An 11,455-nucleotide genomic window follows, 5' to 3' on the forward strand; every position below is an offset into this window, starting at 1 on the left:
TTAGGATACACATTTGTTCACCATGATTGTCTAGATATGTAGCTCCAAACAATGACAAATGGGCCACCTGATTTATAACCAGACTTAGGTTCATCCCCATTACAAAGAACAGGCCTGTAACAGGCTGCTCAAGGAAGCATTAAAAGGTCACAAAGTAACCTTAAGGCCTGTTACGCCATAAAGTTCCAGTTTTCTTCTTGAGAAAAGCATAGTTCTGTTAGATGGGCAATAGGACCCCAGGTGGCAACTATTTGAAAGGTAAAACACTGTTGTGTTAAGGACTTGGCAGATCGAGCAAGGCTTTCATTTAGGCCCTCAGTCAGGGAGGAGGATCATTCTTGGGATAGCCAGTAACAGCCTTGGGTTTGGGCCTACTGAGCTTTCCCTAAGTACCTGATGTGTTGAGAATAAAACAGAGAGCACTGTCTTTCACCATGAATTTACTAGGGAGAGCTGGTAATCATCTGGAACAAAGCCTTTGTGGAGAGGTTGCTTCTGATCTGGAGAAACAAACTCTTCCCACTCCTGGGAGCTATGGTTATCAGTCCCAAGGCCACTGTGGGCCTTGTCAGTAATGATCTTGAGATGCCCTGTGTTCCCCTTGTGCAGCATTGCTTCATTAGCCTACTCCCTGAGTTTGTCCAATTCCATGACAGTTTCTACTGACTTCATAGATGTCCCCATGTCCTTCCATTTTTCCTACAGGAAGTAGTATATAGGATTCTATTCTTCTTAGGAAGCCTAATTGGCGTGGGACATACCTTGTGCATGACCTCCCATCCCAGACATTTTATTGTTTGGTTTTTTGAGACCCGGTTTCTCTGTGTAGTTTTGGAGCATATATTGGCACTCGCTCTGTAGACCAGGCTGGCCTTGAACTCATGGAGAGCCACTTGCCTCTGCCTCCCAAGTGCTGGGATTAAAGGCATGCACCACCAACACCTGGCCCTTCCCAGATTTTCTACATTCACATTTACTATCTCTCTCATCCCCTGCCACCTTTACCTCAGGATCCTGTCAGTGAAGAAGTTGCTGCTGAATCAGGTCTCAGTTGTGCTTAAGAAACAATTCTGGGAATAGTTTTGCTGTGTAGGTTTCCCACCTGCTCAAGTAGCTAGACATGTTTCTCCTCTATCTATTTAAATTATTGACAGGGTAACCTGGATCATAAACATGAAAGACGCTTAAGGATGACAATATATATGAAATGCAAAATGTGTCTAGGCTGCCTCCTCTTTTGAGTATTATCAAGAGATGAATGCATGTTTTCCTTAATTCTATTTTTCTTTATTAATCTCCTAAGTGTGTGAAGGGATTTCTCCCTGCTAAGGTGTATTAATGCTAGAACAGCTGCCTTTCTATTTTGTGAGAAATTTTTGTCTGAGCCAAACTCTCTTACTTTGACTCAAGGTGCATTGATTCCAGTCTGTCATTCACCAGGACAATGGCCTTGCTGTCTTCAGTACTACACCTTCAAAATACTTACGATGTACTGCCTAAGAGATTTCAAACTGTCCATTTGAGTTACATAGTTTACTATGCAATGCAGTCACAGGAAAAGGATTTCCATGGGTATAATTGCTTCTGCCTTCAGACAAAATTAGCTGGAATAGTTTACACTGATGGAGGACTCAGGGTAGGGAACCAGCTTCTGGAGTCACTGTTATGGAAAGGGACCTGATTGTCGTAGGGAAATGATTGTGTAATTTCCCAGAATTTTATTTTGGGGGGAGGGAGGGTTTCTCTGTGGCTTTGTAGTCTGACCTGGAACAGCTCTGTAGTTTGGGCTGTAGACTCTTCCTTTCTGCACTGAGACTCCACCAATTTCAAAGTTGGTCAATGAACTCAATTCTTACACAGGTCCATCATTACCTATAACTCTATAAGAAACAGTAGTTGACATTAGCAGCGTGGAATTAGGTAATCAATTCTATATGATCCAAGATTTTCCTGATTGTGAATTTCCTCGGGTCCACAGATGAGAGCAATCAAGAAGCTGGATAGAGAGCTACCTGCAGCCCCTCAGTGGACCGCCTATCCAGGGATATATTGCTTGTGATTTACATCTCTTTCTTGAGCTGACTGTTGGGGAATGGCGTTGCCAACAATGTCTAGCATCTTGGACCTGAGCCTCAACACACAGAGCACCAGATCCCCAGAGGAAAGCCATGAGGCTTGGGAACAATGCAAAGATGCTGGCAGGAAGCTTCCTGAATACAAGGTAGTGGTGTTGGGTGCAAGTGGTGTTGGTAAAAGTGCTCTCACTATCCAGATGACCCACCACTGCTTTGTGAAAGAACATGACCCCACTGTCCAGGATTCCTACTGGAAGGAGGTGGCCCTGGACAATGGTGGCTATATTCTGAATGTCCTAGACACAGCGGGGCAGGATATCCTCAGGGCCCTGCGTGACCAGTGCCTGGCAGCTGGTGATGGTGTGCTGGGTGTCTTTGCTCTTGATGACCCCTCATCTCTGGACCAGCTGCAGCAGATGTGGTCCAGCTGCAGCCAGCATCAGAAGCAGCGGTTGCCTCTGGTACTTGTGGGCAACAAGTGTGACCTAGTGACTACTTCTGGAGATGCTGACACTGCTGCAGCAATCCTGGCTCATAAGTGGGGAGTCCCCTTTGTGAAGACCTCAGCTAAGACACGGCAAGGTGTAGAGGAAGCCTTTGCTCTCATTGTCCATGAGATTCAGAGGGCCCAGGAGGCTGTGACTGAGACAAGCAGGAATAAGACACACCAACACAAAGCTGTGTGTAGCTGTGGCTGCTCTGTAGCCTGAAGATCTTAGTCAAACAAATTGACTCTTCTCTCATGTCATGTCTAGATGACAATTACCTTGTCATAAGAGTCCACTCCCATCAAATAAGTTACCATGGACACCTTATGAGTCTCATTTGGTGAGGTGTTAAGTGGTAACAATGGGGTGTCGAGCATTGGCTATGGTCTATGAGGCTCTATGCAAAATTGAATAAATGTTCATACTAAAAACAAAAAAGAGAAACTGGATAAAGGACAGACTTTACCTTGAAAACAAATTTTATAGTTACAATAGCTAAACAACAAAAAAAATCCTGAGTAAACTATTATGCCCTGCCTAAGAGGACAATTATTTTTCTGGGTTAAGATGTAAGTCTGAGAGAAAAGATTTGAGACAACCTCGATGTGCTCCAAGAAAAATCCCTACTCTCTAGAGTACATGGCTATAAAGCTCTTTTCAAGCTTTCAAAGTAAATATTTTAGATCATAAGAACATCATATCCACGTTCTCTTTCCCTGTCTCCAAGCCCTACCATGACTCCTCATTCTTTTCTGATTAATGGCCTGTTTTTCTTAAACAACTCTTACACAGTAACAACACTTAATGTTTGAATGTGACATACAGTGGGCTGCAGTATTTCCCAGCTATGAGGTTAAGGGCTGGTTGCACTGCATATTGAGTGTATAATGGAATGTGCCCAAAATCACCCTGTGCTTTGCACAAGGAGCTCTCATTTCTGCTGGAATTTGTTTGTACCATAAAACAGACTGTGGTTCTCTTGGTCCACATGGTGACCTTGGAAGTTGTCCTTGTCCTCTGAGCCTCCCTGTATGTGGATATCTTGGATAGAAGGAGACTCTGCAGCCCTGTCATGGGAGGCTATGATGCCTTTAGTATCACTGTCCAGTGTGCACACATAGGTAGCGCTTTTGGTTTGCAGTGGGAACACAGACAGTGTGGTTTCTAGAATTTCTCAATATTGAATTCCACTTTCAGCTTTTTGTCATAAATATTACAAGTAATTTGAAAATGGTAGAAAGATGGTGACTTTGATTGTCTTTCAGCAATGCATAATTAGAATGTTTTCTAATTTCTGCTACCACCAGCCACAATAGTGTGATTCAGTGCTGTTTAGTTCTAGGGGACAACAGTTGTTACTGGTCTGCAGAGATATCTCAGGTGCGTATGGTGTTGGGTAGGGACTTAGGTCAGGATACACTTCTTGAGTCACAATCCATTTGTCAGGAAGCAGATTTTAATTACTCTTTCATGTCGTTTTGGGATTGGGCATTAGTGAGGCTGGTTTACCTGAAACCACAGGAGGCATTAAGGTGTGCAGAGACATAGATAGAAGTCTCCTCCTTTCTAGAGCATGGGGCATCTTTCTTTGGAAGAAATATCAGTAGATGGAGGGTCAGAAAACAACAGATAAGGGTCACTTTGAGTTAATTTAATTGGAGTTTTGAAGTCTTTTTTTATTTAATCTCTATACACATGAAGATTCATAGAATAACATTGGTCAAGATCACAGTTTTAATGGATAATTTTCTTTTGTTCTTTTGACTAATAGTCTACTACATTTTCTGACCTTTGTTCTTGGCTTTTTCTCTCTATCCTCCTTATTCTTTTACAAGCATTGTACACATTTTGATTGTTGTATGTTTATGGTAAGTATAAAATTTATTATGTCAATTTGTGTACTATATTTTCATAATCTCATTGAACATTCTGAGTATTTGAACTCTGAATGGAGATTTATTTATTTTTTTTTATCTTTTGTGAATGGAGCTCTGTAATGAGCTTTTTGTTATATATTGTTGTGCATTGCAATTGGATTGTGTTCATTTTATGGTACAGATTTAACATAAAACTTATTTTTGATCCATCATGTTCCCAAGGATCAATGACTTACTTCTTTGTTTATGTAGGTTTTGTTGATCTTGTTGTTATTAATCTGTGAAATAGTTTTCTGTGTATCTGTGTATCTGTGTATCTTGGGTCATTCTCTCTGATGCACAAACATATGCAAAATATAGCAATAAAGTTGGAAGATTTGTAAATCCTTTATCATTGATGGCATTAATACTATTGCCATCAATTCTAATCTTCTACCCAACAATTTAGCTATTACACATTGCTCCTGACTGGAGATTGTTGTGTTAATTCTAGTTGGTCTTAATAATGAAAACCTGAGCCTGGCATTGGTGGCACACACCTTTAATCCCAGCACTCAAGAGGTAGAGGCAGGAGGATCTCGGGGAGTTTGAGGCCAGACTGGTCTCCAGAGCAAGTGCCAGGATAGTCTCTAAAGCTACTCAGAGAAACCCTGTCTCAAAAAACCAAAAAAAAAACAATAATAATAATGAAAACCTGGATTCAGATAGAGGAGAGGGGTTAATGGTGAAATATCAGAGAAGCAGAGAAACCTGCCCCTAGTTCTTACCTCTACTGAAACCTCAGAACAAACGAGAGAGATCCTGTCTAGGAACCTTAATACAGAACACACCATGTCTCTTCCCACATCATATTCCTCTCTCCACCCAGTCATATTACTCCTGTCCCCAGTTGCCAAGTACTGGGATAATGGTTTGAGTCACCACCACCACCTGATTGTTCCTTTAAACCTATCCTTAACCCTAACACTGAAACCTAAACCTCACCCTAACCCTTATCCTACCCCTGAAACCTGAATACTAATCCCAATCCAACCTTAACCATAATCCTAACCATGAACCCTAACGCTAACCCATAACCTAATCTGAGTGCTTGGAACACAACTAAGTCTAGTTTTGGGTGAAAGCCTGGAGACTTGGATGAACCACAGGACACCTGGTTGATTTTCTGAGAGAATGTCTCTCACCTTTATTGTGGAGCAGCCTTAAATACAAACTTAACAAAAACCCTAGGTGAAAGGGTTCACAACAGGATATTGATGCTAGTGGGGTGAGGTCAGATAAACAGGAGGTACCTGTGGTTATGCCAGAAAACAACTCTTAGAGACCCTGTTGGGGCTGAGTCCCAACATCTCCCACTACTTTATATATAACAAAACAGTTATCAAGTAAGAACTATAAGATTTTAACCATTCTATCTTAGTGCATTACTATAACTATCTGTCTTCAACTCCATCAAAGACCATAGAAGGAAAATATACAAACTCTAGAACTGACAGAGACATCTTGCTTCATAGATAGTCACCCAAAGTTTCTTGGCATCCATCTTTAGCCTGCAGGCCACAATGTGTCTGGCAGACTTCTCAGCAAAGCAAGAAATTTTAAACTGTCCACATGCATTGGCAGTTTGTCAGTAACACTTTTTCTGTTTCCAGAAAAAAGGCTGGCAGATTCTGCCATGAAGCAGAAACCCTTTAGAACTGTCCATCTTTATTTTCCTGTGGGTCCTGCATGTCTAGTTTGTAAAACAACAGTCAAACACTTCAGGTAAGAGCAGCTTCTTGCCAAAATGGCTAGTCTTGCCACGTTAAAGGCAAACTCTAGCAGGAGTTTCTTCGATACCCATCTTCTTCTCAGATGTAATTGGTGTGCCTGGAGCAGTTGTGTCTCACTGTCAAGAAAAACCCTAAACCATTTAAATGCCATATATACCATAGGTCTTTGAATGGTTTGAAGAATGTCCATCTATATATCTAGAAAACCTAACTAATATCAATAAATGAGATCCATTCCAATACAAAGAGGATCCATTCCAATACAAAGTATCATTTCTATACCCTATTCCAACTTTTTCCTTTAAAAAGTGATAGACTGTGACCATTACCATTTCTAACCAACTGAATTTAAAAGAAAACAAATATTTGGATCACCTGAGCCACTACTTTAGGGGGTCCTGCCCCATGAAACCATGCCAGTCAGGATGCATTCACAACTCTTTATCCTCCATGGAAACAAAATTAGAAATTCCCCTCCCAAGTAACTTGTACTTTAACAACTGTTGCTCCTCCCCCAGCAATTAAACAACTCAAAAACAACACAATAGAATTCTTTTGTTAACAGTCACACAATTACAATCACACTTCTTACACACGTGTGTGGACACACCATACATACAGAACATAGATACATCTTTTGAACAAAACTCACAAAGGAGAGGCAGTGTCAGGGGGTGGCCATCCTTACCATAGTTTGGCATCTATGGAGGGTCTTGAGGACTGCTGTATCTTTGTCCATTTTTGTATAGTCTTTTGTAGGGCTTGGGTCTTTTTTTTATCTATTTGGACATATTTTACTATTTCATCTGATGTGACAGATGATGTGGATGGCTTGCAATGAGGGCTCAGAGAGACTGCCTGGAAGTCTAGGGTTATGTAATTCTCATTGCCAGTACTCTTTTAGAGCTGGGTTGTTAGTGCCACTGGGTACAGGGGATGAAGACATTGGGTTTTGCATAAGGACATAGTACTCCTCACTGTCTCTGGAGTCTGTGTTGGTGATATTATTTGTGGAGATGGAATGGCAGTCTTGGGAGGACCAAGACTTGGTGACAGGTGACTTGAAAGGGAGCTCATTGATGACAGTGTTGTTTCTCAGGTCAAGGGGTGGTGGCTTTGCTTTTCGGCCAGGCTTGAGGTGGCGATTGACTGGGGGTGGCTGGATCTCCCTTTCTTGGCCAGAGACATTATGAATAGGAAGGGCTGTGGATGGATGGCCCAGTGTGTCAAAGTGATGGGGCACTGTGTTCATGGGGATGTAGGCACTGTGGGAATTGTCCCCTGTTTGTTCCAAAGCCTGCAGGGTAGAAGAACCTGGGTTTATGGGCACACAGTTGTAATTAGAGTTGTCACTGTCTGATCGACCCATGATAGTCCTTTTTGGGGATTTAGCAGACCAGCAGGCAGTTTCTACACCTCGCCTTGGGTACTTGTAGTCATTGACTGGAGGTCTTTGTAGAGGGTTGCCACACCAAGGCATCTTGGGGTGCTGTGGTGCGGGAGCTATGGCTGAGTCCACTAGGAGGTCTCCAAATACCTGACAAAGGTTTCTGCTGGTTACCTTGAAGGTGTACACATCCTCATTGTCTCCCTCAGACACTGTGAGGCTCTCCATAGGGTGGCTATGGGGGATGCCAAAAGCATGGTCTTTGAATTGTCTGCTTGGGTTGGGAAGGCTATAGACGCCATGGACTTTACCACTGATTCGGCTGATACAGTGTCTATTGCCCTGGGCAAGGTTTTGTGTGGCTGTGTCACTCTCCTGTCTGGTGCTCTGAGAGAAGGTGGCACTTCTGGCATTTTCTGTCCTTTGGCTTATGCATTGGTGCGAGTGTTGATACTCCGGAGGTGTACTGGTGGACAAGGCAGGCTGGATGTGGCTTGACACAGTGGGCTGGCTAGAGTGTGAAAGGGCTGAGGACTTCCTTGTTTGGAGCAGGTGCTGACTGGAGCTGCTGAACTCAGCTGGAGAAGAGCAGAGACTGTGATTGACTGAAGAAAGGTTTCTCAGGGTGTCAGTGCTCTCTTTAGTCTGACTGAAGCCACAGATCTGGCAGATGCTCTGGACCCACCTATTCATGTCAGCCTCTGTATCAGTCACCAGCTGGAAGGTGCGCTCATTGGTTATGATATCAAACAAAAAACTCCTTTGAGGTTCTTTTTTGTTGAAGGTCAGGGCTACATCCAACTGCATACAGAAGTTTAGGTTGATGATCCGCAGGGGTTTCTTGGAGTGTTCATTCTTATAGTATTCTAGAACATCTGGGTCACCACTCATCTTACCACTCCGCAGGATAAACCAGCGTTTCTTCCAAGCATACTGCCTCAACCTTTTCTCCGGAGTCAACTTCCCCAGCCAGCCAGTGCAAACCACATTGTTGCCAGATGACTGCAGGCTGCAGCAGGCTGGAGTGGACAAGGGCATGGGCTGCTGGGTCAGCTGGCTGCTTGTGCACAGGTCAAAAAGGAGGGATTCTTCAGAAGATGATTTCCCATGTTTCTTTAATAATTTTCTTAGCATTATTGCTTAATCCAAATTTAAAATGAGATATTACCAGAACCTTGTCTCTTCAATATTTCTGTGTATTTTCTCTATTTCAATCCAAGTCTCTTATGAGTTGAGGAACCCTTATTATACCTTTCAAATCCAACTATCCCAGGAGTTGAGGCATCCCTTTTCCAGTGCCTTTGCAATCCAAGTCTCTTAGAAGTTTAGGTACCCCTTTTCCAGTGCCTGTTAATCCAACTCTCTCAGGAGTTGAGGTACTCCTTTTTCAATCCAACTCTTAGGAGGTGAGGCAACTCTTTTCCAGTGCCTTTATAATCCAAATCTCTTAGGTGTTGAGGTACCAATTTTCTAGTATCTTTTTCAATCCACCTTCACAACTCCTTCCTTGCTGACCACCTTTCTGAGGGTGATCTCTCAGGGTCTCCTTTCTTTCCCAATAACAGTGGAACCTCCACTTGTGGCTTCCTGCACCACAACTAAGTCCGAGTACTGGGTGAAAGCCTAGAGATTTGGATGAACAACAAGATCCTGGTTGAATTTCTGGCAGAATGTCTCTTACCTTTATTGTGGAGCAGCCTTATGTACAAACTTACAAAAACCCCAGGTGAAAGATTTCACAACAGGATATTGATGCTAGTGGGGTGAGGTCAGATAAACAGGAGGTATCTGTGGTTATGCTGGAAAACAACTCTTAGAAACTCCACAGGGGTGGATCCCAATACCCTAACCCTAAACCTAACACTAATAGCACTTACCCTAAACCTAACCCAGAATCCTTAATCCTACCTCTAACCATAATTCTGAACCCTAACCCTAACATTAACCCTTCCCTCAACCCTACCTCTAACACTAACTCTTACTCTATCCCTAAACCGAACACTAACTCTAACCCTAATCCTGAAATCTAATTCTAACCATAACCCTAACCATGAACCCTAAACCTCATCCCTAAACTTAACTCTACCCCTAAACATAAATAAACCATAACCCTAACCCTGTACCCTGAATCCTAGCCCTGAACCTAACCCTATCAGTAACTTAACCATAGACACAACTCTAAACCCTAACCCTAAACCCTGAAACCTAAACCTAACCCAAACCCTAACCCTAAACTTAACCACAATCCTAGACCCTGACCCTAACCAAAAAACATAACCATGAATCCTAACACTAACCATAATACTAACATGAACCCTAAAGCAAAACCAAACCTTAACCCTAAACCTAACACTAATGGTAACCCTAACCATAACCATAACACTAACCCTAAACCTATCCCCTAAACCTAACCCTAAACTTAACCCTAACCCTAATACTAACTTCTAACTCTAACTCCAACTCTAAACCTAACCATAGCCCTAAACCTGAACCCTAACAATAACCCTAATCATAACATTAATCCTAATCATAACACTAACCCTAAACTTAACACTGAACTGTAACCCTAACTCTAAACTAACCCGGTACCCTAATCCTAACCCAAGCCCTAACACTAACCCTAACATTAACCCTTCACTGAACCCTACCCCGAACCCTAACCCTTATTCTATCCCTAAACCTGACACTAACTCTAACCTAAACTCTAACCCTAAGCCTGAACCCTGAACTCTAACCCTAATCCTAACCATGAACCCTAACACTAAACCCTAACCTTAATCCAAAACAAACATAACCATAACCCTGTACCCTGAACCCCAACACTAACCCTAAATCTAACTCTAACCCTGAACCCTAACACTAATACTAACCCTAATCCTACCTCTCATCCTAGCCCTAACCTCAAGTGTAACATTGAAACATAAACATAATCCTAATCCTTACCCTAATCCTGAACCCTGAACCCTGAACATAATCTTAACCCTAACCGCAAACATGAGTTTAACCCCAAACCTAACCATAAGTATAACCATAACCCTGAATCTAACCCTAACCGTACATTCTCAAATTCACCATCCCATTTGTATAACCTTACCTTTTTGGCTTCACTTCTCTTCATGGCTGAGGACTTTGAAGGTTTCCTCAGATAAATGATTCAGGGCACTGCCTTTGTCTTGCATCCATTTTTCCTCATTTGGTCTTCTAGTTATACTCAAAAGTCAGATATTTCCCTCCTTCTCTGCCTTGGCAAGTATTCTATTAAGAAAAACAAATTCAAATTACAAAAATGAACAAAATTGAAATGCACAGTCAGCAACCGCTTTTGAAGTCCGGAGCCTGACTTTATTCGGGGTTTCAGGTGGAACAAGTCATATAATGGCTGCTGCTGCACTGGCATACACATTTTTGGGGGAGACAAGACAGGTAAAGTTCTCTGTGTTACCTGATCAAATGCACCTGAGCAGAGGACTGGGAAGGAAGGGGCATGAGGAAGGGGAGGAGGCAGCCAGAGGGCAAGGGAACAGAGGGAGGAGAGCAGCAAGGGAAGCCTTGGAGGAAAGCAGAGAGACAGGAGAGGGGAGTAGGGGAATTGGCAGGGGGAGAGGAGACAGGAGGAGGAGTGAAGAGTTACTGCCACGTAGAGGTGGGGGAAGGGCCGGAAATTGAGAATAGGATATGGCAAATTATCCACAAAAAGGCATCAGTACTTATTAGTCCAACATACCAACATCAAATGCCAGTCAGCCAGCCAATTAAGAGTTACCTGGCACAGCCAGCTTCATCTTTCAAATTAGCTTAATGCTACAACTTACAAAAAAAAGGTGCTGCTGAATCCCTCAGGAACAAGAGCAGCCTG

General features: G+C 42.7%; 2 protein-coding genes across 2 annotated transcripts; one reads left to right on the forward strand and one right to left on the reverse strand.

The window, feature by feature from the left end:
• Positions 1-2,092: 2,092 nt before the first annotated feature.
• On the forward strand, positions 2,093-2,785 carry LOC100773587 (GTPase ERas). Its single transcript, XM_035453889.1, has one exon. It carries the CDS (start codon positions 2,093-2,095, stop codon positions 2,783-2,785), a length of 693 nt encoding a protein of 230 aa, XP_035309780.1.
• A 4,109-nt stretch (positions 2,786-6,894) lies between these two features.
• LOC100759586 (GRB2-associated-binding protein 2-like) lies at positions 6,895-8,505 on the reverse strand. The gene is given in 2 exon segments (XM_035453890.1): positions 6,895-7,113; positions 7,115-8,505. Coding segments are annotated over 2 exon segments (1,593 nt in total). The 5' UTR covers positions 8,491-8,505; the 3' UTR covers positions 6,895-6,896.
• Positions 8,506-11,455: the final 2,950 nt, after the last annotated feature.

This window comes from Cricetulus griseus, unplaced genomic scaffold, assembly GCF_003668045.3.
Source record: "Cricetulus griseus strain 17A/GY unplaced genomic scaffold, alternate assembly CriGri-PICRH-1.0 unplaced_scaffold_567, whole genome shotgun sequence".
Lineage (NCBI taxonomy): Eukaryota > Metazoa > Chordata > Mammalia > Rodentia > Cricetidae > Cricetulus > Cricetulus griseus.

What these genes read in the sequence shown, in the direction of transcription:
- LOC100773587 (XM_035453889.1), top strand. Translation starts at nt 2,093, where the DNA reads ATGGCGTTGCCAACAATGTCTAGCATCTTGGACCTGAGCCTCAACACA.